Source organism: Oncorhynchus tshawytscha, linkage group LG19, assembly GCF_018296145.1.
Source record: "Oncorhynchus tshawytscha isolate Ot180627B linkage group LG19, Otsh_v2.0, whole genome shotgun sequence".
Taxonomy (NCBI): domain Eukaryota; kingdom Metazoa; phylum Chordata; class Actinopteri; order Salmoniformes; family Salmonidae; genus Oncorhynchus; species Oncorhynchus tshawytscha.
In genome coordinates, this window is record NC_056447.1 from 22,046,226 (window position 1) to 22,072,669 (window position 26,444).

A 26,444-nucleotide genomic window follows, 5' to 3' on the forward strand; every position below is an offset into this window, starting at 1 on the left:
GCTACAGAAAGAGAATTCCTGGAGCCTCTCTGGGGGAGGTGGGGCAGTTGGTTCTCGGCTCAAGGTGATGATTGGAAGAGTGGCCCAACTGTACATCCCAGGGCTCATGCCTCAGTATCGTGTTCAGCCAGAACACTGGGCAGAGTCTGGTAAATGACACCATAGTCCCTATTTAGTGTATTATGGGCTCAAGTCTAAAGTAGAGCACTTTAAAGGGAATAGAATGTCCTTTTGCATACATACTGGGCCTATAGCTAGCGGGACATTGATATGAGTGGTGAGATGCCCAGGGACGAGGCCAATGTTATAGGGGAAGTAATGATAGACCGGTGTCTTTAGTGATCGGGGTGGTCCGTGCGATACAGTAAGAACAATGGGGCACTGGTCTCACCCTAAGGAACTAATATAACATCCTCTCCCCAATCTGTAACTGTCATTCCTGGTAAACTTGTCTGTCTCTATTGTTAGATACTGTACCCTCAACCCGTTATGGTACTTGGCATATGAACCCCTAAAGACATGTTACCGGAGTCTTTACATCTAATAAACCAATTGACCTTTTCACTGATTTGTGGAAGCTGCATCTGACTGGATTACCTTACAAACTGGAAAAAGAGAGTTTTAAGAAATCCCATCACACGTACAAAGGCTGTAGTAATACTCCCACTTGGGGCATAGTTCTGTGTTTTGAAGATGTCCAGGAAATGGGGAGAGAGACAGATGTGGGGAGAGGTCAGAGGACTTGCTGATACACAAATTAATAAACTCCCTTTAGAGGTAGCAGTTGTGTAACATCCCTAGTTGGTCCCAGATCTCAACAGCTGTGGAAGATCAGAGGACTTCGCTCCTCAAAACTACCAATGTTAAGGGCAGTACATAATTCCCTTATTGAAATGTCATACCAATACGGATTAGAGTTTTCCCCCTTAATTTCTAATGACAAGTACTGTAGGTATGCATTCTATCAGCAAGGATGTATAAAATTATTTTGCCCATTTAAAGAAAATATGTTTCGGAGGCAGTGCGCCAATGTTTGATACAAGACCACGCCCCTTCGAATGACGAAGGTTCCCTTTACCTCTGCCTCTCTCCCTCCCTTCCTGCCGGCCTCTCCATAGAGGATGTGTCTGGGAGAGTGAGAGGGGAAGACCGTCAGTAGAATGGATATGTGCCTTCTCTCCTTTCTCTCTCTGTGGTGTTCTGGTCCTATGTGTAGGGCTCTCGGTGGTGTTCTAGTCCTATGTGTAGGGCTCTCGTTGGTGTTCTGGTCCTATGTGTAGGGCTCGGTGGTGTTCTGGTCCTATGTGTAGGGCTCTCTTGGTGGTGGATGGGTGGACCGCTGAACTTATGGCAGACGGAGACAAGAATGGTGGTGACAAACCTGAAGGTACAGACGTCTACATGCTCACGTTCAAATCACTAACAACCACCACCACAGACACTACCAGCTGACTCACACCAACACCCACTTCTCACAACAGAAAACAATACATGGCTTTAATGTGTTTGAGTTGGCTGTAAATGTGCATGCATCTAATTCTCTTACCCTCACCGACTGGAATTGTTTCAGACAAGGGAAGCTTATTCTAAGTGTTTCTCTGACAGTATCTCCAGCTTGCCTATATTTAGACTAGTCATATTTTCCATAGGTTTATTGTGCCGCAGAATTGATGATGTCATGCTTGGTCATATTTAATGCTCATGGCCACCACTGAGACAGACGGTGCTGTTTGTCTAAATGGCACATACATACACACACACATAAACACATCGTGCTGCTCCCCATTGACTCATAATTGCTCATGACCACACGCTCATACACACACACACACACACACACACACACACACACACACACATTGTGCTGCTCCCCATTGACTCATAATTGCTCATGACCACACGCTCATACACACACACACACACACACACACACATTGTGCTGCTCCCCATTGACTCATAATTGCTTATGACCACACGCTCATACAAGCAAAACAACAAAACTGATATCTTTCCAGAAGTACAGACAGACGTATACTTTTAATGTGGTTCCTGTCACACATTGATTGATTGAATATCTGGTGAATTGAGCTTGTTTACATCTGATTGACAGATGCTGCAGCAGCGTTCTGAGGTGTGGCCAGAGGTGTGGATGACAGGCCTGGGACACTGCCCTGAAGTGGGTTTTGGGTGTGTTCTGTTGCCCTGAGCATTTGGAGAGGTTGGGACAGTACCACAAAAGGGAATGTCTGAGGACCTCATCCATCCACTCCAGACTCAAGGTATCATGTAATTACAAACACACCTGCTCTCACTAGAAGCAATTGTCATTTCCCATGTGAAATTATATAGACTTGAGGGAGAAATTGATACCATTCCCCAGATCTGTGCCTCGACACAATCTTGGAGCTCTACAGACAATTCTTTTGACCTCACGGCTTGGTTTTTGCTCTGACATGCACTGTCAACTATGGGACCTTATATAGACAGGTGTGTGCCTTTCCAAATCATGTCCAATAAATTGAATTTACCACAAGTGCACTCCAATCAAGTTGTCGAAACATCTCAAGGATGATCAATGGAAACAGGATGCACCAGAGCTCAAATCGTAGTCTCATAGCAAAGGGTCTGAATAAATAAGGTATTTCAGTTTATTTTTAATATATTTGCAAAAATGTATAAAAATCTGTTTTCACTTTGTCATTATAAGGTATTGTGTGTATATTGATGAGGAAAAAAATGTATTTAATCCATTTTAGAATAAGGCTGTAATGTAAAACAAATTAGGGAAAAAGTCAAGGGGTCTGAATACTTACCGAATGCAGTGTATGTACACTTGTTTAATACAGTGAGAGTCAGAGAGAGGGTTGAGCATCATTCAAGAGCCCACATTGCTAACTGGAGTTTGTATTGTGTAGAAGAAAAGAGTCTGGGTGGAGTTTGTATTGTGTAGGAGAAAAGTGTCTGGGTGGAGTTTGTATTGTGTAGGAGAAAAGTGTCTGGGTGGATGCACAAGCCCTGGAGGTTGAGCTGACAGACTGGCAGAGAGACCAGGAACCAGACACTGACCATGAGGGCTTTTACCGCACCAGCCTGCCAACCATCATCACACAGGTTAACAAACATACAATCTACATTAAGGCTTCTTTAAAATGGTCAGTATATAAAATGTTTGCAATGTGGTTGTGGTAAATGTTATTTTAATGCACATACTTGAGTTGTGTTGGTGATATGTTGTGGAGGGTTTTGAAGCCTGTGAGTTGTGATGTTCTGTTTGTGTCATTGTTGTGTTAGATGCTGGAGGGGAATGCGCAGGTCGCTCTGATGATCAGTGAATCACTTTAGCATCAGACCACACAGGCCACATGGAGAACCTCAGTGGGTCTGTTTTTTTGTGTGTGTATGTGCCTAATGTGGCTGTGTATGTATAAGAATGGTGTAGAGAATTTGTGATACTTTTCCTATAACCTATATATCACCTATAATATTTGCTTGTGCGTGTAATCACTGGATCCGCTTTCTCTCTACATCAGTCTCCATGTCCAAGTCTCTCATTTCGTCTCCCTATGTTTCCAGTTTCCAGGAGGCGCCTGTTGAATTTGGGAAGGAGCATCGCTGGGATCAAAGCACAAATAACAAGTTCCACCTCTATCTACTGGCCTCTAAGAGACTGCATCATCCTCATCCTCTATCAACCCCTGGCTGCTCTGGACCGGGTTGTGAGGATGGCCTGCCATCTGGCGAAAGGCCAACTACTGCTGGAGCTCCAGCCCTTCCTGCAGGGGCTCCTGACTGGCCCAGGGATACATCACGCTCACTTCGAAGTTATGTGGCGTCCTGGAGCGCCATATTGAGATGTATAGTTGTGTTCGCCCACCCTGCCAGCACCTTTTGACAATCATATTAGTCTGTAGCTGACATATACCAGTGTCCCAAGTAGCGTTTGCAGCCAGTGGCTGATGGTGGTGGAGTATGTGAGGGTGTTGATGCAGAAGAGGCTGATGAGGAGCGATGCGAGCTGGCCCAGAGAATGGCACTGGATGCCCAGTATCTGAGGGATCTCTTCCAGGGCCTGGTTGTGAGGATACACTTGAGTTTAGCCACAGCCAGTGACACCCAATCCAGTGGGAAACTCTGCCCAGCTCTGCTCTCTTCTCTATCCCACAGACTACACACCCAACTCACAGCCGGTCCACACCATACCCAACATACACCTCAAACCACACCCTCCTTCGTTTTAATTCACTGCACCATTTTATGTACAGTTTCCATTTTCAAATAAATATAAACATACTATACACTAGCAGTCAAAAGTTTGGACACCAACTAATTCAAGGATTTTTCTTTATTTTTACTATTTTATACATTGTAGAATAATAGTGAAGACAAACTTTGAAATAACACATGGAATCATGTAGTAACCAGAAAAGTGTTAAATATTAAATCTTTTTTGATTTGATTGAGATTCTTCAAATAGCAACCCTTTGCCTTGATGACAGTTTTTGCACACTCTTGGCATCCATCTTCTCTGAAACCCTGGTGCCTATTCCTAGCATGCCATTCTGTCTGCCTACTGCCATCTGTGCCTGACTACCAATTTGCACCTTTTAAATTCACTAATCACACACACACAAGCTTGCGGTTTATAAGTTATATAAACTTGAAATGAACAGTAATGCAATTGAAATGTGTGAAATTCATGACTTCTTTATTGGAATAATATGTTGATGAATCTGATAACTTTAAGTGTTTGATCACTGCCAGAAAGAAATACAGGTAACAAAATAAATACTTTATTAAATGGGGGATACAAAGTCTATTGAAAGCAGGTTCTTCCATACAGTTGTTGTTTCTGAGTTAATTAAGAAATTAACATCCCATCATGCTTAAGGTAATTTAAAAAATGCCAAGTTGTGCATTATTTTGCCTACCATGACTAGAAGAGATCTCAATTAATTTACTTTGAAAAAGGGGTCGCAAAGGTACATAGGAGACAGCGTTTCCCACCACCTTCAACAAAACACCCAATTATGGAATTGTTCATGGAGGAATGGTGTCGCATCCCTCCAATAGAGTTCCAGACACTTGTAGAATCTATGCCAAGATTTCATTGAAGCTGTTCTGGTAGCCCAACGCCCTATTAAAGAGAAAGGAAAGGGGGGTACCTAGACAGTTGTACAACTGAATGCATACAACTGAAATTAAGACACTATGTTGGTGTTTTATTTATTTTGGCATTTCCTTGGAGTAGTTATCTCGATCGTTAACTACAGCTAAGCATTAATGTCATTGTTGCCTTTCCACCGGCACTGTACTGTAGATGGCCTAAATACTGTATATCTGCAGCGTAGGAAAGATGGGATTCCCCGATATTAAACAGTAGCCATGTAATTGCGACAACGTTAAAACATATTCTAAGAATAGCATAATTGAGAAATAACTTGCTGTGCATAGATCTCCCCTGAAACATGAATATTTGAGGCTTATATGAATAAACATGTCTAGTGGGAGACCTTGCTCTGAAGTAGCCCACCTTATCCACCTGTTTCATTGAGTTAGGGAATAATTTTATAAAGACAAAAGTATTTGGTTGTAATGTTGCACTATTTTATATCAAGCGTGGCAACCATCCTCCAGGATAGCTACTGGGTGGCAACCATCCTCCAGGATAGCTACTGGGTGGCAACCATCCTCCAGGATAGCTACTGGGTGGCAACCATCCTCCAGGATAGCTAATGGGTGGCAACCATCCTCCAGGATAGCTACTGGGTGGCAACCATCCTCCAGGATAGCTACTGGGTGGCAACCATCCTCCAGGATAGCTAATGGGTGGCAACCATCCTCCAGGATAGCTAATGGGTGGCAACCATCCTCCAGGATAGCTAATGGGTGGCAACCATCCTCCAGGATAGCTAATGGGTGGCAACCATCCTCCAGGATAGCTAATGGGTGGCAACCATCCTCCAGGATAGCTAATGGGTGGCAACCATCCTCCAGGATAGCTACTGGGTGGCAACCATCCTCCAGGATAGCTAATGGGTGGCAACCATCCTCCAGGATAGCTACTGGGTGGCAACCATCCTCCAGGATAGCTAATGGGTGGCAACCATCCTCCAGGATAGCTAATGGGTGGCAACCATCCTCCAGGATAGCTAATGGGTGGCAACCATCCTCCAGGATAGCTACTGGGTGGCAACCATCCTCCAGGATAGCTAATGGGTGGCAACCATCCTCCAGGATAGCTAATGGGTGTGCATGCATTTGTTCCAGCCCTGATCTAACCACATTGTAGCCTAAACATCAGCTTGCTCAACAGGACCTTGATAAGCAGACTTGGGTGTTTCAGGGCTGGATCTAGATAGAGGGTTGACCCCATGTTGACAACATCTGACTAACAGTGCAGTTATACTTTTGTGTGTGTGTGTGGGGGAATCAAGTACTGACTATAAACAGTTAGCAAGTTGAAAATGTCAGTATGTGTTCACACTCATATTACAAGGGTTTAATGCCGCATTCAAAACAACTGGGAACTTTGACTTCTGTGCGTTCAAGACAACTGGGAACTCGGGGAAAAAATATTTTTGAACAGTCATCCGACTCGGAATTCCAAGTCAGACTCGGGTATCTTTCTTGAGCTCCGACCTGAAGATCACTGATGTCATGATTTGATTTCGTTTTTGTCCGAGTTCCCAGTTGTCTTGAAAGCGCCAAATTTTGACACCAGTGTATATGACTTGGGGGATGACGTCAGGTGACATTTCTAGGGAAAACATGTCTGCCCCGGTTGAGGCAATGTAAAAACATGTGTAAAACATTATTCTTGTGGAATACAATAGAGCATGTAAATATGCTACTTCTGTTTTGTTATTTGTAATAAAATAGCAGAAATGTATAAAAAAACAGTTTTCGCTTTTTCATTATGGGGTATTGTGTTTAGATTGAAGGGGAAAAAATTATTTTATCAATTTCAGAATAAGGCTGTATCGTAACAAAATGTGGAAAAAGAGAAGGGGTCTGAATACTTAACGAATGCACTGTAGATATGCAAGCTAGCTGACCCCGTTTTGTTGGTATATCATTTCATGTTAATGTATTGCAACATGCAACGCACTAGCTACCTAATGTTTTCGTTCTTTGTCAATCACTTCAAGTCATGTTGCTAGCTATAGTTGAATTGGGGGGAGTTAATTTAAATGTGTGACATCCATGATCACCTGTTTGTTTCTCAGGACCTGTGAAACTGATATGCTGCACAATCACGATAGGGTGAGTATGTGGCCTGGCAGGAAACGCGTCATCCAATACAGCTTGTACAATACATGGTGCACACTTCTGTGAGTTGTGGAAGCTGTCTTGTTTCTTGCCCTGTACGTAAACCACAATCTGTCTATCTCATAGAATGAGAAGTACTACTAGGATATTAGTGCTGCTGTGAGCAGAGTGAAGGCATGGGTGGTGAGAGTCATAATTCTGGACTTTGGCACTGGAACAGGACTGCTTTCCATGATGGCTGTCACAGCTGGTGCTGGCTACTGCCATGCTGTGGAGGTGAGAATGACGATTCTTGACTTGCTGAATTCCAGGCATTGTTGCCTAATCTATCAAAGTGCATTGACAGTTCACCGTCAATTAGAGGAAAGGGGAAAGGTGTTCTCTGACTGTGTTTGTCTGTCTGATCCAATAGGTTTTCAAGCCAATGGCAGATGCTGCTCTCCGAACGGTGAAGATAAATGGCTTCTCCGACAATTTCAAGATCATCAATACACAAGTGACAGTTAGACCAAGTGAGTAACACACATTGTACGCACAGTCCTGTAATTTGTAGTCCACAGTTGTTTTGGTTTAAATGTTACTTTTCAAATTGCTTATGCTGCAGCAACGGTAAATCATGAATGTGACAAATTCTCTGTGACCTGAAATACAGTATTTCTGAAAAATGCAGTTTTTTTTGTCTGCAGTGAAACTTTTCAACTAGATCAACTGTATTTTACCATCAGAATGTTAGATGAATGTGTTGTCACTGCAGGTGGAGACATGCAGACTCGAGCCAACGTCCTCGTCACAGAGCTGTTTGACACAGAACTGATTGGAGAGGGAGCCTTACCCAGCTATGAATAAGCTCATTTGGCCCCCAAGTGGCTCAGTGGTCTAAGGCATTGCATCTCAGTGCTAGAGGCGTCACTACAGACCCTGGTTCGATTCCAGGCTGTATCACAACTGGCCATAATTGGGGGAGTCCCATAGGGCGGCGCACAATTGGCCCAGCGTTGTTAGGGTTTGCCCGGTGTTGTTAGGGTTTTCCCGGGGTAGGTCGTCATTGTAAATAAGAGTTGTTTTCTTAACTGACTTGCCTAGTTAAATACAAATAACATTTTACATTTGGTCCAGGTAAGTGTGCTTGTGTGTAAGAGGCAGAGGGCTGTGCCCACTAGTTCCACGGTGTATACCCAGCTGGTGGAGTCAGAGCAGTTGTGGAGCTATTTTTACTTTATCATGCTCTTATTTGTATGTTTACATGCCTATTATTATGTGAAATTATTCCAACACAGCCACACAATAAGTTATATCTGTCTGTATCCATCCAGGTGTTCAGTTTGGTAAACTGCAATGTTGAAGCAGGTCTTTGAACAAGTGAGTGGAATCATGTAAATAAAGCATTCATTTAGTTGAAATATATGAGCAAACCCTCAATGACTACAGGGTTGCTAGTTGCTAAGGCGTGTATCTCTGTAGGTGCTGGATGCCAACTGCATAAGGGGATAAGCTTTTCGAGCTGAAAGACGATGGCCAGAGTTTACCCATGATGTTGCACAACGATTTAAGTCAAGTCATCGTTTTAGTCAAAGTATGATATATTTGGGCATGAAGTGACAAATCCCGAGCTGCCCACTTTTTGCAAATCTGTGTGAATACGGTGTCTTTTCCTATGTTATGACGTAGAAATTATTTTCAGCCTACGTTTCGTTTCAGGGCTGGGTTTTGTTTAAATGTTACCACTCACCAGCATGGCATTGTTTATTAATCAGAACAAGCTACAAAGTTATTCCTCTTTGCGAATGAGAGGAGCTGAACAGCCTTCTTATCACTTGCCGCCATGGAGCAAATTAAAATGGTGGGGTGCAAACATGTTTTTGCACCTTCACTTTTTTTTTTACCAGAAAATTATCATAATCCATTGTATGATTTGTACATTTTCACTTATTTTTTAGCTAGTCTGTGTAAAATATATATATATATATATATCTGAACCATTTCATAAATGGTATAATTGCGTGATATGATAGCACTTTCCAAACCCCCCCGCCCCAAGATGAATGGTTTTGACCACTAAAGTTTTGCGTAACTAAACGCTACACTGCTCAAATCAAATTTTATTGGTCACATACACATATTTAGCAGATGCTATTTCGGGTGTAATGAACTGCTTATGTTCCAAGGTCCAACAGTGCAGTAGTATCTAACAATTCACAAACATACACACAAATCTAAAAGTAAAGAATGGAATTAAGAAATATATAAATATTAGGAAGAGAAATGTCTGAGTGGCATTGACTAAAATGCAGAATATACACATGAAATTAGTAAACAGTATGTAAACACGATTAGTGTTCCGTTTAAAGTGACCAGTGATTCCATTTCTATGTATATAGGGCAGTAGCCTCTAAGGTGTTGGGTTGAGTAACCGGATAGTAGCCAGCTAATGATGGCAATTTAACAGTCTGATGGCCTTGAGATAGAAGCTGTTTTTCAGTCTCTCGGTCCCAGCTTTGATGCACCTGTACAAACCTTGCCTTCTGGATGATAGTGGGGTGAACAGGCCATGGCTCAGGTGGTTGATATCTTTGATCTTTTTGGCCTTCCTGTGACATCAGGAGCTGTAGATGTCCTGGAGGGCAGGCAGTGTGTGCCCCCTATGATGCGTTGCTCAGTCCACACCACTCTCTGGAGAGCCCTGTGGTGCAGTTGCCGTACCAGGCGGTGATACAGCCCGACAGGATGTTTTACCATTTCAGATTGTAAGAAATGGGTACTCCGAGGAACTTGAAGCTTTTCACTTTTTGGAGGTGATATGATTCTTAACTAGCCTCTCAAAGCACTTCATGATGAAGTGAGTGTTACGGGGTGATAGTCATTTAGTTCAGTTACCTTTGTTCCTGTATCGAAGAAAGCGATGGTGGACATCTTGAAGCAAGTGGGGACAGCAGACTGGGATAGGGAGAGATTGAATATGTCCATAAACACTCCAGCCAGCTGGTCTGCACATGCTCTGAGGACGCAGATAGGGATACCGTCTGGACCGGCAGCCTTTCGAGGTTTAACACGCGAATGCTGCCATCTATCACAGTTTTTGGTTTGGGTAGGTTTTAATAGTCAGTGGGAACATCCCCTATACACTTCCTGATGAACTCAGTCACTGTGGCTGCATTCCAAACACGTAAAAGACACACCCTCTCCCCTCAGCCCTCAAATTAAGTGGACACTTCTGATGACATCTGATGAGTTTACACTTGCAGGGCGAGGGAAGAATTAATTCATTTTAAATGGTCAGCTCTTGCCCAGTAATGTCACTCCTTCGTCCCACGGTTCTCCATATTAATGTTGGTTTTAAGTTTTGGCTGTCTTTTCTTAGCAGATGTACAATCATCGGAAATTGAATTATGGGGCGTTTCAGGCCCCATGGTGAACATAATTGGACACTCGCAAACTCAATCAAAAACGAGGGCTGAGGGGCTAACGTTGCCAACTTCCCTCGCTTGGCTCATCAAATCTAATTTTATTGGTGACATGCACCGAATACAATAGGTTTAGACATTACCGTGTATTGCTTACTTACAAGCCCTTAACCAACGATGCAGTTAAGAAAAAAATATTTATTAAATAAAGTAAAAAATATAAGAGCAACAATAAAATAATGAGGCTATATACAGTGGGTAACGGGAATGAGTCAATGTGCGGGGGTACAGGTTAGTCAAGGTAATTGAGGTAATATGTACATATAGGTAGGGGTAAAGTGACTGCATAGATAAACAGCAAGCAGCAGCAGTGTAAAAATGGATATAGTCCGGGTAGCCATTTGATTAGCTGTTCAGGAGTCTTATGGCTTGGATCCACAGGCGATGCAATCTCTATTGCACTCAACACTTCCCTAAATAGACCTTAGCACGGGTACTTCCAGTTTGAGTTTCTGCCTTTCGGAAGAGAGGAGAAGGTTTACTGAAGGGAGGGCGGGGGAGGACCATGTAGCCATCCCGGAAGGGAGAGTATATGTATTTACAGTACCAGTGAAAAGTTTGACCACACCTACTCATTCCAGGGTTTTTCATTAGTCTACAATGTAGAAAATAGTAAAAATAACAGTGAAGACATCAAATCTATGAAATAATACATATGGATTCATATTTTTTTATTTTGTTCGTTTGTGTGACTGTTTTGTCGCATTGCTTTATCTTGGCCAGGTTGCAGTTGTAAATGAGAACTTGTTCTCAACTGGCCTACCTGGTTAAATAAAGGTGAAATAAATCAAGTAAACAAAAGTGTTTGAAACAAATCAAAATATATTTTGAGATTCTTCAAAGTGGCCACCCTTTGCCCTGATGACAGCTTTGCACACTCCTGGCATTCTCTCAACCAGCTTCATGAGGTAGTCACCTGGAATGCATTTTAATTAACAGGTGTGCCTTAAGATAATTTGTGGAATTTCTTTACTTAATGTGTTTGAGCCAATCAGTTGTGACAAGGTATTTAAATTTAACCTTTTAACTAAGCAAGTCAGTTAAGAACATTGTTATTTACAATTACGGTCTAGGAACAGTGGGTTAACTGTCTTGTTTAGGGCCAGAACAGATTTTTACCTTGTCAGGTCAGGGATTCGATCTAACAATCTTTTGGTTATCCTGAAAAAAATGAACTTGTACTATGATTAACAGATTTTTTATTGTTAAAAAGATAGTAAAATACACACGATTCACTGAACTGACAAATCGAAAGTTCCAGTTATACTTGAAATATGGTGACTGCTCTGTGAAATCTTCACTCTATCCAGTAACATATTGTAGTTTTCACATGGTCGTAGCCTGGACTGATGCAATGATTATGATGTATTCAGTCATGTTCGGATACTTTAAATTCTACTCCTAATACATGTATTACAACTGTATACAACCAGCAATAACCCATTTCTGACTGCAATTCAGTGCATTAGGCCTTCATTTTCTTAAACTCAATCTGGTTTTTGCTCTCACATAAATGAGATGTAGAACCACTCTCCTCATTGAGAACCCGGCATTGAACAAGTACTGCAGGGCAATGTTCCCTCTAAGCTGCAAGTGGGTGCGCAGTAGCCCCGAGATTGCCGTGCAGCTCCCCCGGGACTGCGGAGCAAAAGAAATATCAGCCCAAAGAGAGAAAGAAGCATGGGATTAAACTTCAGAGTTTTCCCTGTTAGTTACACTGATAATGTTTTCCCATTACTCTGACAATTGTGATCGAATCAACACAATATTAGCCACTTTCATTGCAACATACTGAAACAAAACAAACTATGCAAGAGATTTTGTTATTAAGCAGAACGCATCAGAGTAAGATTCTATTGCATTGACACTGCACGACTCAGCCCATACTCTGCAGTCTACACAGACCAGTGTGGCATAATCAGAGCTGCAGTAAGCCTATTTGCAAATAAAACATTGCCATATATGGATCTGTGCCGTTTCCTTTGAACTGGACTGTGTTTACAGCATGAGTGGTCGTTAGTAGATGCGCTTGTGATGAGATCAAAGCAAGAGCTGCATGTTGCCATGTGTGCACATTTTGTTAATATACTTTGCTAGTTAGTGAGTTAAGTAGCCAATATATAGAGGGTAGGATAATTTGTCTGTCTGTAATAATGGTATGGGAATAATAAATGCATTTTATTTTGAAAGTAGTTTCTTGCATCAAACAATATTCTTTGTCACCTTGTCTGAAGGACAAGTGGATAAACAGGTCAATGTCAAGCCCCGCATGTTTTTTTCTAAAGTCTTATGGAATGTAGACCTACATTGAACACCACACATTAGCTGCTACTGTAGGCTGAATGATAGCTGTTCTATTTCCATGTTACAGGATGCATTTTTTCATTGTTTTTGATGGTAGGCCACACTGATAGGCCTACATTATGTTCAAATAGCAACAGTAGTGTACTTGACCACTGTTAAAACTAACTTAAAGTGGGTACAGCCTCAGTGTTCACAGTAAATGTGAGTTTTCACAACATTCAAGTATGTGCACAGCAGACCTGAAATTTGCCCAGTGCTGGAAAAAAGAGGGAACATTGCTCTAGGGGGTGATAGGTTAGCAGTATGTAAGGAATGTAAATAATGTGACACTACATAAATATGTGTTCCTAGGCATCATTTAGCCCCATGTTGGCCAGGACAACCTTCTCCCCAGGTTTAAAGGCAGGCATCCCAAGATACGGACAGCTGGCACATCGGAAGGCATCACCCAGGTAACACTGAAATACAGATCAAAAGGTCAGGTCAACAACTACAAACTGGCTTCACAAAGAGACATGTGCCGACACAGAAAGCTACAGTATGATGGAAAAAGAGTGACACTCACACTTCCACACGCTGACTTGGGCTGGCTGATCGTCTGGACACCCTTGCTTTCTTGTTCCAACTCCTCAGCAAGACCACAAGAGCTACATAGGAGGAGTAATGACAAATTACAATTATGATACAAGGCAACTATGTGTGATTATCTCCATATTTGGGAGATAGGGGTGTTTCTCACCAGTTCTTGCAAGCTTTCTTTTTCTTGGTTGTTCCGTCACCACAAGAGGGCGCCTTGAGGGAGGCTGCATCTGGCTTCTTTAGATCATCTGCATCCAGGAGAGCATCGGAGTCCACCAGGTCCTGAAGGGACAGGGGAAAGGCATATTGAGACCATCATCAAATGCATTAAATCATAGATTTATAGATCTACACACAAATACAACCAAACACACACCACATCATCATCGTCCATGTCATTGGCTGACAAGGTCCACGCCTTTTCAACATTGGGGTCAAGAGCTGGTTTGTCTTCTGCAACAAGAAAAGGAATACATTTGTAAAGGCCAGAAGCAAGAGGAAAAGTTTGAAATAGTAACAGAAGGAAGGAGAACTTCACATACCTGGTTTTAGTGTCTTTTTCCCAAAGGAAAGCTTCAGCTGGCTAGAGGAGCCCACCTCAAAGTTGGGTTTGGAAGCAGACATGCGCACCCTGGAGAGAGTGTTCCCCTGGAAGCCTGTAGATGTCCTCAGGGCAGACAACGTTTTTGGAGTCAGGGGTCCTTTACTGATCTGCCAATGTTGGTAAACAAAAAATGTGTCTGTGTATAAAGAGCCTGGAGGAGTGGATATTTACCAATCCAGTGCTGGTTTACTCACCTCAGTGACAGACACCAGGCCAGACAACTTCAAGGCTGACATAAGTTTTTCAGCAGTCCTCACTTGTTGGTCATTAGTTCCTGAGAAAAAGGACAGGTATCAAGTTTCAGGAGTCAGTCATTTACTATGTGTCCTCAATAATGACCATGGAGACTTTGCTCTCTTCACCCCTCTTACCTGTAACAGGTTCCTCTAGCACTAGTTTCCCACCAGGTTTTATCACTCTGGCCATCTCTGCTAGCGTCTCTGAGGTGTGAATGGAAGAGCTGTCAGGGAGTAGACTTGAGAGGACCCAGTCATAAGTTGATGCTGCATGTGAAGCTGAGGAAAGGAGAGGATTGGCAGGTATTTTGGTGGCTCACCTTATCGTTAGAGTAGCAAGTACAATTTTATAATACAATGCCTTTTAACAAGTGCATAGAATATCAGACCTATGAATGCAAGAGTTTTGATATAGCATTGGCCAACTGTTGAAACAGAACCTTAGGAAAGGGTCACTCACACATTAGAAGTCTCTCCATATTCTCCAGTGACACTCGGCCCTCAGAGCCAACCATGGACCCTAGACTCTCTGCCAGCTCCTTCAGGGTTGTTGGGGATGAGGGTTGGCTCCACACCAACAGCACCTTATCCCCCGCTTTTACACCAAGGTCTGCCATGGTCTCCTGCAAACAGAACAACAGTCAATACATTAACACACTTACTAGCATTTAAAGTTAAATCAATCCAAAGAAACCACCAGAATGTGGACACTGCCCCCTAACTGACACCTCCCAAAATTGAGATACCCAAGCAGACAGAACATACAGTGCATTCAGAAAGTACTCAGACCCTTTACTCAGTACTTTGTTGAAGCACCTTTGGCAGCCTTGAGTCTTCTTGGGTATGACGCTACAAGCTTGGCACCCATGTATTTTGGGAGTTTCTCCCATTCTTCTCTGCAGATCCTCTCAAACTCTGTCAGGTTGGATAGGGAGCGTTGCTGCACAGCCATTTTCAGGTCTCTTCAGAGATGTTCTATCGGGTTCAAGTCTAGGCTCTGGCTGGGCCACTCAAGGACATTCAGACACTTGTCCCGAAGCCACTCCTGCGTTGTCTTGGCTGTGTGCTTAGGGTCGTTGTCCTGTTGGAAGGTGAACTGTCGCCCCAGTCTGAGGACCTGAGCACTCTGGAGCAGTTCATCATGAATCTCTCTGTACTTTGCACGGTTCATCTTTCCCTCAACCCTGACTAGTCTCCCGGTCCCTGCCGCTGAAAAACATCCCCATAGCATGATGCTGCCACCACCATGGTGTCAGGTTTCCTCCAGATGTGACGCTTGGCATTCAGGCCAAAGAGTTAATTATTTGTTTCTACAGAATGGAGAATCTTGTTTCATGTCAGAGTCCTTTACGTGCATTTTGGCAAACTCCAAGCATGCTGTCATTTTACTGAGGAGGGGCTTTCGTCTGGCCACTCTACCATAAAGGCCTGATTGGTGGAGTGCTGCAGAGATGGTTCTCCTTCTGGAAGGTTCTCCCATCTCCACAGAGGAACTCTGGAGCTCTCTCAGAGTGAGCATTGAGTTCTTGGTCTTCTCCCTGACCAAAGCCCTTCTCCCCCCAATTACTCAGTTTGGCCAGGTGGCCAGCTCTAGGAAGAGTCTTGGTGGTTCCAAACGTCTTCCATTTATCAACTCAAATTTTATTTGTCACATACACATGGTTAGCAGATGTTAATGTGAGTGTAGCGAAATGCTTGTGCTTCTAGTTCCGACCATGCAGTAATATCTAACAAGTAATCTAACAATTTCACAACAACTACCTTATACACACAAGTGTAAAGGAATTAATAAGAATATGTACATAAAAATATATGAATGAGTGATGGCCGAATGGCATAGGCAAGATGCAGTAGATGGTATAGAGTACAGTATATACATATGAGATGAGTAATGTAGGGTATGTAAACATTATATCAAGTGCCATTGTTTAAAGTGGCTAGTGATACATTTATTACATCAATTTTTCCATTATTAAAGAACAATGGAGGCCACTGTGTTCTTGGGGACCTTCAAGGCTGCAGAATTGTTTTTGCTACCCTTCTCCAGATCTGTGCCTCTAGACAATCCTGTTTCGGAGCTCTAGGGACAATTACTTTGACCTCATGGCTTGGTGTTTGCTCTGACATGCACTGTCAACTGTGGGACCTTAGGGAGGTGACCAAGGCACAGGGGTGTGCCTTTCCAAATCATGTCCAATCAGTTGAATTTATCACAAGTGTAGAAACCTCTAGGATGATCAATGGAAACCAGATGCACCGGAGCTCAATTTCGAGTCTCAAAGCAAAGGGTCTGATAAGGTATTCTAAAAACCTGTTTTCGCTTTGTCATTATGGGGTATTGTGTGTAGATTGGTAAGGAAAATGTTAAATTTAATCAATTTTAGAATAAGGCTGTAACGTAACAAAATGTGGAAAAAGTCATGGGGCCAGAATACTTTCTGAATGCACTGTATCTGTCATGCTGATAAGACACCAAGTGTTGGGGACAGAGGAGTAAACTCAACCACCCAATAGTTTATCGGTACCTGATAGTAGCTGTCTCATGAGTCGTAGATTCAAGATTGAGAAACAGAAGTGAAAGTGACCTTGTACAATACAGAATGCTTTACTGACTTCTGATGGGATATCAAAATTGTTCTGAATTGGTTACTGCCAGCACCGGTTACAGACATAAGGATTAGGGTTAGTCTAAGGTGACCAGCCCTCAGTAAGAAAAAGTTTAAATTGCGGTTGATATTCCAATAATCAAATGCTGTATCCAATCAGATTTGCATTTACAAATTATGTCTATCCCTGTACCCAACAGCATAGGCTACCAAACATGGGTGACTAAAACATGTACGAGATAGGCCAAGATTTAAAAAACTGTGGAGGGGTAATCAATTGCTGTGTTATAATTAATAAAAGGACTATAGTGAAAATACATTTGTAAATTTAGTTCCATGTCATTGTTTTTTTCCCACCAAGCTAGAAAATCAGATCACCTCAGCAGTTCAGAGTCCAACCTCATGAACACACGTACAGTAGAAGTTGGAAGTTTACGTACACCTTAGCCAAATAGATTTAAACTCGGTTTTTCACAATTCCTGACATTTAATCCTAGTAAAAATTACCTGTCTTAGGTCAGTTAGGATGACCACTTTATTTTAAAAATGTGAAATGTCAGAATAATGGTAGAGATAATTATTTCTTTCATCACGTTCCCAGTGGGTCAGAAGTTTACATACACTCAATTAGTATTTGGTAGCATTACCTTTAAATTGTTTAACTTGGGTCAAACATTTTGGGTAGGCTTCCACAAGCTTCCCACAATAAGTTGGGAGAATTTTGGCCCATTCCTCCTGACAGAGCTGGTGTAACTGAGTCAGGTTTGTAGGCCTCCTTGCTCGCACATGCTTTTTCAGTTGTGCCCACAAATTTTAGTTAGGATTGAGATCAGGGCTTTGTGATGGCCACTCCAATACCTTGACTTTGTTGGCCTTAAGCCATTTTACCACAATGTTGGAACTTATTTATGGCGGTTTTGGAGCAGTGGCTTCTTCCTTGCTGAGCGACCTTTCAGGTTATGTCGATATAGGACTCGTTTTACTGTGGACATAGATACTTTTGTACCGGTTTCCTCCAGCATCTTCACAAGGTCCTTTGCTGTTGTTCTGGGATTGATTTGTACTTTTGGCACCAAAGTACGTTCATCTCTAGGAAACAGAACGCGTCTCCTTCCTGAGCGGTATGACGGCTGCGTGGTCCCATGGTGTTTATACTTGCTTATATTTTTCTGAAGTCTTGACTGATTTCTTTTGATTTTCCCATGACGTCAAGCAAAGAGGCACTGAGTTTGAAGGTAGGCCTTGAAATACATCCACAGCTACACCTCCAATTGGCTATAATTATGTAAATTAGCCTATCAGAAGCTTCTAAAGCCATGACATAATTTTCTGGAATTTTCCAAGCTGTTTAAAGGCACAGTCAACTTAGTGCATGTAAACTTCTTACGCACTGGAATTGTGATACAGTGAATTATAAGTGAAATAATCTGTCTGTAAACAATTGTTGGGAAAATGACTTGGGATTTGTTTTGTACAGTGCTCCTCCTCACCACAAATGACTTAAATGATGGCAGTCTCAGACTCATTGTGTTTAAGACAACTGGGAACTCGGGTGGGGGGGCGAAGTCAAATCATGACGTCAGTGATCTTCAAGTCGGAAAGTTGGAGCTCTAGAAAGTGCTTCAAGACAACTGGGAACCCGGGTAAAAATGAGCTCAGATTAAAAATATATAAAAAACATTGGTTTGAACGGTCATCCAACTCGGAATTCTTAGTCTAAACTTTTTCTAGAGCTCCAACTTGGTTTCCACAGCCACAAAGTGAATATTATCTATATCGTAAAATATGAAAACCCCCAAAAAATGCTTTTTGGTCTTATTTTAAGGCTAGGGATGTGGTTAAGTTTAAAATCCGATTTACGGTGAAAAACTGTAGAAATAGGCGGGGTTTTATGACTTCGTGGCAGCCAGTGACACCTTCTGACCTGAAGATCACTGACATCCTGATTTTACCTCATTGTTTCCAGTTGTCTTGAAAGCACCATGTAGGTAGTCTGATGGTGCTTTCGAGACAACTGTGAACTCCGGAAAAAACTAGGTCAAATCATGACGTCAGTGATCTTCAGATCAGAAAGTGGGGTTCTAAAAAGATGCCAGAGTTTCCGACTTGTAATTCCGAGTTGGATGACCATTCAAAACATTTTTTCCAGTTGTTTTGAACAAGACATCATGAGTGGCAATCTCTATAGCTAACATTCCACTCCTTGTCGTTGACAAAAAGACTGGTCTTTCAGCAATTTAAACTTTCAATATGCGCTGGATTTACGGCAGAATTGCTTAAAGGGTTGTTGGAAATAACATTAATATTTTCTACGACAACATGTGGAGCCTCAAATAAAATTGGAATTTATAACGTCAAAAACATTTAGCTCTTAGCTAGGCAAATGGTTGAATTTTGAGGCTTAAACTCTGAACGAAGCAGTTGTGGTTGAATTGCAGAATGTAACTATTTAGTTTGAGAATTCAGACATATGAGCTAGCATCTTTTGACAAACTGGTTTCATCTACTCTGGACAATCAAAAATCGGTTGCTTAGCAACATGTTTTGTGTAGAGAAAAAAGTGATATAGTTCCAATATTTGCATTATAGTTGTACTTTGAGCATAGCTGAGGGTAATCAAATCAGGATCACGTCCTCTGAACTCTAGCTCATTAATGATGGAATGTTCATATTTGAAGATGGCAGAAAGCAGTGGAGGTTACTCAGGAGGGGGAGAGGACCATCCTACTCAGTGAATTTCCTAAAAATAAAAAGTGAAACAAAAAAGTTGTCCTTTTTAGATAAAACTACACTAAATATATTCAAGGCACCAAATAATGGATTAACACACTGTTAACACACTGTTTTGCAATGGTTTACAGTGGCCTCAACAGCACTCTCTGTGGTAGCACCATGGTGAAGCCAGAGGACTGCTATTTTCCGCCCTCCTCTGGGTACAACGAACTTCAATACTAAACCTTGGATGCTAATGGTTCCCACCACCTTCCATAGACTTACACAGTAATTATGATGACTTCCGGAGGACATCCTCCATCCTATCAGAGCTCTTGCAGCATGAACTGACATGTCCACCCAATCAAAGAATCAGAGAATTAATCTAGTACTGAAAGCATAAACTACAGCTAGTTAGCACTGCAGCACATCAAATTTAAAGACTTAACTTAAAGAGAGAAAGACAATAGTTGAACAGTTTTGAACAAATTAATGTCTTAAATTAAGAAGAAAAAGAAGAGATTTTGTATACATTTTTTCCCACTTACTTAGCTAATGCACCTAGCTAATTTAGACTTTTCAAACACTTGGCTCAAACAGAGGTGTTATATTTATGTTAAGCTAGCTGGCTCACACGGAACCCAAACAGGCTGCTTGCGTGCGCCATCGTGCATAAATGTATTTTGCCCCACCCCACCCACCAAATTCGATCACTACACCCATGTTAAAATATCAAAACAAACTCTGAACAAATGAAATTAATTTGGGGACATTTCAAAAAGCATTAAACAAAACATGTATGGCAATTTAGCTAGTTAGCTTGCACTTGCTAGCTAACGTTAATTTGACCTATTTAGCTAACTTGCTGTCGCTAGCTAATTTGTCCTGGGATATAAACATTGAGTTGTTATTTTACCTGAAATGCACAAGGACCTCTATTCCGACAATTAATCCACACATAAAACGGACATCCGAATCGTTTCTAGTCATCTCTCCTCCTTCCAGGCTTTTTCATTGTTTAATTTATATGGTGATCACATCTAAACTTTCATTGTATTACCACGACTACCGGCAAAACAGTTCGTCTTTCAATCACCCACGTGGGTATAACCAATGAGGAGATGGCACGTGGGTAACTGCTTCTATAAACCAATGAGGAGATGGGAGAGGCAGGACTTTCAGCGCGATCTGCGTCTGAAATAGTATTTTTTTATTTCACCTTTATTTAACCAGGTAGGCTAGTTGAGAACAAGTTCTCATTTACAACTGCGACCTGGTCAAGATTAAAGCATAGCAGTGTGAACAGACAGCAACACAGAGTTACACATGGAATAAACAAGTCAATAACACAGTAGAAAAAATAAAAAAAAGAGTCTATACACATTGTGTGCAAAAGTCATGAGGAGGCAGGCGAATAATTACAATTTAGCAGATTAACACTGGAGTGATAAATTATCAGATGGTCATGTGCAGGTAGAGATACTGGTGTGCAAAAAAGCAGAAAAGTAAATAAATAAAAACAGTATGGGGATGAGGTAGGTAAATTGGGTGGGTTATTTACCGATGGACTATGTACAGCTGCAGCGATCGGTTAGCTGCTCAGATAGCAGATGTTTAAAGTTGGTGAGGGAGATAAAAGTCTCCAACTTCAACGATTTTTGCAATTCATTCCAGTCACAGGCAGCAGAGAACTGGAAGGAAAGGCGGCCAAATGAGGTGTTGGCTTTAGGGATGATCAGTGAGATACACCTGCTGAAGTGCGTGCTACGGGTGGGTGTTGCCATCGTGACCAGTGAACTGAGATAAGGCGGAGCTTTACCTAGCATGGACTTGTAGATGACCTGGAGCCAGTGGGTCTGGCGACGAATATGTAGCGAGGGCCAGAGTTCTATTTTAGCCCTTGGCATCGCAGAGGCTCGTTGGCGCAATAATTTAATAACATGGATTTCTAAATTTATTTTGCGACGCTCGCGCACGCGACGTGTCCTGTCTGGTCAGCATGTAAGGCTGTCCAACACTGGAACTCTTCCAAGTCAAGGTAAGCTTTTGGTTGTATTAATTTATTGCCACAGGGGCACGCCAGTGTAATTGATAAACTGTTTGCTGTAATGTGGGTTTCACCTGGTCACAGACAGCTGTTGTGGTGTTCACTGAAGTCCACAAGCGAAGGAAAAAAGTGAGAGGAGGAGAGTGCATAGATGCGAGAAGGAATTATACAACAAGTAAAGCGATGATGCTGTTTGTATGTGGCTGATATGAATGTGATCTGTGGGTGCTGCAGATCAGGGGTGTATTAATTCTGTTGGAGAAAAAAAAAACTTCTCTTAAACGGAAGCAAACCGAACAGAGAGACTCTCGTTTTGGTTGCAAAGCGTAACTGTTTGGATTTATGATTACACCCTAGATCAACTCGATGCAGGCAAGAGCGTGCAATGAGGTACTGAATGTGTCACTCAGTTACCTTGATTACACGCATTTGTACCGACATGTGCACCTACGTTATAAACTTGAATTCGTAAACTAGGTTATAGCAACCTCATTATAGGTCGAGTATCATATAGTAGTCTTAACCTATCGATGTTACATTGAGCTGGGTGAATGGAATATGAATGACAGTCATCCAATATGCTGTAATAGAAATAAAGCCATGCTCTTTAAAAAAAAAACGACACAGTCTGCAACTGGCAGAAAGGCCAGTCTCTTTGGCACATGACAGGGAGTAGATTAGCTAAAGAGACTGATATCCAGGCTATCAGGTGTAACTAGAACGTAATATGGAATACTCTAGAGCTGACTAGAAACCAAACGTTTATGGCAAATGTACTGCCAGTCATAGACATCATCAAGCCCATTTTAGCACATCACGTTTAATATATTATCTTGGTCTTGACTCTTAATTAAAGATGTTCAAATGTGCTTTTCTCTTTGTGACAAGTTACCAACCAGCTAAGTTAGTTAGCTAGTAAGCTAACGTTGTTTAACGAACAGCTAACAAAACGTCCACATCAAAATGTATGTTTTCGCTGTGCAAATTCACTGCAGATTTTAACTAAACCTGTGTGTGGTAGTTCCGCTTGATTTTGAGACTTTCTGAACGTGAAATAAGGCAAAAAGGTTTTCGGTCAATGTTAGCTGACCTGCTAACTTACCTCTCCGGTCAAAGCAATGACGTGTATTACGTGCTGCGTAAGTGAGTCGCGTAAAAATGATGCGTCTGATGTCTAAATATCTGTTAGCAGCTGGATATGGCGGCGCTGCTACGAGGACTACGAGTTGGAAGGGCCCTGCGGGGTTTTGGCAGCGGTGAGCCAAGACTTGCTAGTTGGTCTTTGTCTGTAGGCATTAGCCAGTAGCTCAGGGACTTGACTTTGGTAATCGTGTACATTGATTTAGGTCTAAATCGCGAGAGAACTTGGGAACTAGCTAGCCAACCAATGTCACGTTAAGCAGAAGGTGATCATGAAGGACAGAATCTGGTAATATAATGTTGGCTACTCATTGTAATCTAAATCTCAACGCAAGAAAACACATGTAGTTATCACAACTGCAAGTATCGAGCTCTTCGATCCAATAAACATAGTTAGCTAATTAGGCTAACCCCGTAAATTGTGACGGGGGTTACATTATCCAAGTATTTTTACAAACTGCTCACATAGAGACTCCTACCGAGAAACTACCCCCCGGTCACAATTTACGGAGCTTTAATTATTTGCCAATATTAGGCAATTTACTTCATACGTGTGCTCAGTCAGAATACAGGATGCATCGTGTCAGTATGAACATCATTAGAGCATACTTTTCTGATTATTTCTCGTAGTGGTATTTCCAAAAACATCCAGTCCCCAATGCAATGGCCTGAGACGAGGCTTCCACTGTGCTGCACTTCGTCTTCAGGAGGACAAGGACAAGTCCATCCCTGTCCCCCCATCCTCAACTACAACCTACCACGAGCATTACCAAGCCCACCCATTTAAAAACAACACTGCCACATATACGCAGGAAGCGCCTGCACCTGAAGCTGATGCTAAGGAGGCTCCCCAGCCCAACACTAGGTTAGGTTCCACCAAACTGAACTGACACCCATTTTACCAATGCATAATAACATTACAATACCATGTTGTGGTTTTTCCCTCTGAAACATTTATGTGACATTTTGCTCTTAAGTTACTTATGACGTGTGCATGCCAATGGTCTATGCTGTGTGCTCTCTATTGTCACTGCAGTTATGCAGACCAGAGTGGAGAACAAGGAGAAGAGTATGAAACAGAGGAGCAACTGCAAGCACACATCCTTAACGCTGCATTGGACTTTGTCCAACTACATGGTTGGACTCTTGAGGCCATTTCAGCAGGGGCTGAGGTAAGTGAGTGGAGGGAAGTTGGATTTACTGTAGTTGTGTGGATGGAGAGATTTACCTACGTGACTAAATGTAATTGTTTCTTTCCTGTTACTGTTTTCCTCTGAGCAGACACTGGGCCTCTCAGCAGCCTCCAGTGGAATGTTCCAGAATGGAGCAGGGGACCTGGTTTTGCACTTCATTGCTCAGTGCAATGCCCAGCTAACAGAGCAAATGGCAGAGCAGCACAACCAGGTCCAACTTGGTCAGGCTGAGTAAGCTCCCTCACACTCAAATTAGCAGGTGCAAGAATAGTGCACTTTTCGTGCGCAGTTAGGATTTAAACATGGATGTGATTGTTATTGGTGTGTGTGAGCATGTGTTAACCACGTGATTTCTTGCAGACCAAAGAAAACTGCTGAGTTTCTTAGAGATGCTGTGGAGACTAGATTGAGGATGTTGACGCCATACATGGATAATTGGCCACAGGTATCTTTCACACAACACAGTATAACAATTAGACTTTAGACATCAACTAGACATGGGACAGTTAATCTCTTCACCTTAAACCAGTTCAAGCTACTGATTGGTATAAGGTAGCCTAATCTTGTAACATCGTCTTGATACACTAGTAGAGGCAACCATTTATTACATCTGTGCGTAGATGTGCCATATAGCTTACTTGATCGAATGTATCACTTTGCCATCTACATTTAGTCTCCCTCAAATTATTACACTCAGTAACAGACATCTGTTTTTTTTTCTGCTGATTTAAAGTATATCTTCCTTTCTCCTCTCTCCAGGCTATGAGTATTCTGCTCCTCCCACACAACATCCCAGACAGTCTGAAGCACCTCTCCACCCTGGTGGATGATATCTGGTACTACGCTGGAGACCGTTCCACAGATGTGAGTCGACCTTCTCAGCCTAAGTACCCCTCTCCTAATGTCTTCCTCACCCCCGTTCATCAGGCACCTCATACTATCCGACCAGCCTCTGCGAAGGTTACTACTCGCCACCTATCCTCACACTGCACTCTCATTGTCCCTCTCACCTTTAACTCTGTCTACCCTATTAATCTCCATATTATATGTCCTCTCCTCTCATTAATTGTACATGTGCATACAACTGACATGATTTGTCAATTGTTTATAAATCAGCCCAATCCAAATGTTTCCTTTTAAGTTTTTGTCTTTCAACAACCACTTTAATAGTATGTCTATGTATCAAAATCTTTGTTATTCAGTTTTCACTTTTTTCCTATATCAGTTGAACTGGTATACGAAACGGGCCGCACTGACAGGGATCTATAACACCACTGAACTGGTGATGATACAGGACTCCTCAGAAGACTTCCAGGACACCTGGAACTTCCTTGAAAACCGAATCCAGGATATTGTCAACATGGCTGGCGCCGCCAAACAGGTACCATTTCCTTAGTCTGTGCATAGTCCCCTTAATTAGGTAACAGGTCACTAGTGATAAAATATAAATCATTAGAAAGAACTCACAAGTATACAACCTATATTAAGGGAACTCAATATGTGTAATTTACACCTATTTTGCTCTTGTGTCCTGTAGGCGGCATCTACAGGAGAAGCAGTGGCGCAGGGGCTTTTGGGGGCTGCTGTTACGGTGAGGGTGCTAGAGAGATAAAATGCACAAAACAAAGGATTATTATTACGAATGGACTTTTTAAACACTTCTCCAGGCATTGTGAAGATCTGTTGTATCTGCGCAGAATGTGTCTTGAACATATATAGCAGCATTGCTTGGAACCTTGGATTCCTTCAGAATCCTAGATTGTTTTAATGTCATGCACTGTATTTGTTTAATACCAATTGTATTCTGTGTGTTTAGTAGTGACTGGAGATTTTTTTTTTTTTTTCCAGCTGAAGAATCTAACCGGGATTAACCAAAGACGATGAAAAAAGATGGCTATTTCTGTTCCACCATCCCCTTCCCCTCTGATCTCTGCCAGTCAATGGTTTGTGTGTGAGGCATTGAAGATCAGCTTCTGTGCTCACAGCTCAGACATTTCTTCTCTTATCTGTAATACCCTATAGTGTTGGTTTGTTTTATTGCTTAGTCGCCTTCTTTCCACAATACAAATATAATTGTGCCTTAGGTCTGGTATGAGGTTTCACTTTCATCCAGTTTGAAACGGTTTTCCCTCACATCCACTTCCTATCCATTTTTCTTTTGTATAAAGGCTGCAAAAATATGATTGTATTTTAAATGCTTTTGGTCAGCTCCATTGAGAGTTCCTAAATAAATTACAGCTCAGTTACAACAACAATCTTGTTTATTTTTTTCAGTTATTGATTTAGGATGAGG

The 26,444-nt window shown here is 42.0% G+C and overlaps 3 protein-coding genes and 1 long non-coding RNA gene across 6 annotated transcripts; 3 read left to right on the forward strand and 1 right to left on the reverse strand.

The window, feature by feature from the left end:
• The first annotated feature begins 2,736 nt into the window (after positions 1-2,736).
• LOC112219101 lies at positions 2,737-5,140 on the forward strand. Of its 2 annotated transcripts, none has more exons than XR_002948685.2 (3): positions 2,737-3,111; positions 3,292-3,379; positions 3,574-5,140. It is a non-coding gene; the product is annotated as an uncharacterized LOC112219101 (long non-coding RNA). The 2 variants fall into 2 exon arrangements; XR_002948686.2 differs by having other exon boundaries at positions 3,292-3,375.
• A 2,103-nt stretch (positions 5,141-7,243) lies between these two features.
• Positions 7,244-9,033, forward strand: LOC112219102 (protein arginine N-methyltransferase 7-like). The gene is made up of 3 exons (XM_024380313.2): positions 7,244-7,545; positions 7,682-7,781; positions 8,024-9,033. Exons 1-3 carry the CDS (start codon positions 7,501-7,503, stop codon positions 8,113-8,115), a joined length of 237 nt encoding a protein of 78 aa, XP_024236081.1. The 5' UTR covers positions 7,244-7,500; the 3' UTR covers positions 8,116-9,033.
• Positions 9,034-11,912: 2,879 nt separating this feature from the next.
• LOC112218462 (anamorsin-B) lies at positions 11,913-23,001 on the reverse strand. The gene is made up of 9 exons (XM_024379278.1): positions 22,921-23,001; positions 14,914-15,076; positions 14,589-14,732; positions 14,412-14,491; positions 14,156-14,324; positions 13,990-14,066; positions 13,774-13,895; positions 13,600-13,681; positions 11,913-13,492 (listed from the first exon to the last, which is right to left on the reverse strand). The coding sequence occupies exons 2-9, from the start codon at positions 15,068-15,070 to the stop codon at positions 13,382-13,384; spliced, it is 942 nt and encodes a 313-aa protein (XP_024235046.1). The 5' UTR covers positions 15,071-15,076; positions 22,921-23,001; the 3' UTR covers positions 11,913-13,381.
• On the forward strand, positions 22,954-26,406 carry LOC112218461 (ubiquinone biosynthesis protein COQ9, mitochondrial). Of its 2 annotated transcripts, none has more exons than XM_042301474.1 (9): positions 22,954-23,074; positions 23,589-23,823; positions 23,995-24,130; positions 24,240-24,382; positions 24,512-24,596; positions 24,911-25,111; positions 25,377-25,532; positions 25,689-25,742; positions 26,000-26,406. In XM_042301474.1, the coding sequence occupies exons 1-9, from the start codon at positions 23,017-23,019 to the stop codon at positions 26,033-26,035; spliced, it is 1,104 nt and encodes a 367-aa protein (XP_042157408.1). In that variant the 5' UTR covers positions 22,954-23,016; the 3' UTR covers positions 26,036-26,406. The 2 variants fall into 2 exon arrangements, with proteins under 2 accessions (XP_042157408.1, XP_024235045.1); XM_024379277.2 differs by having other exon boundaries at positions 22,955-23,074; positions 24,911-25,015.
• Positions 26,407-26,444: the final 38 nt, after the last annotated feature.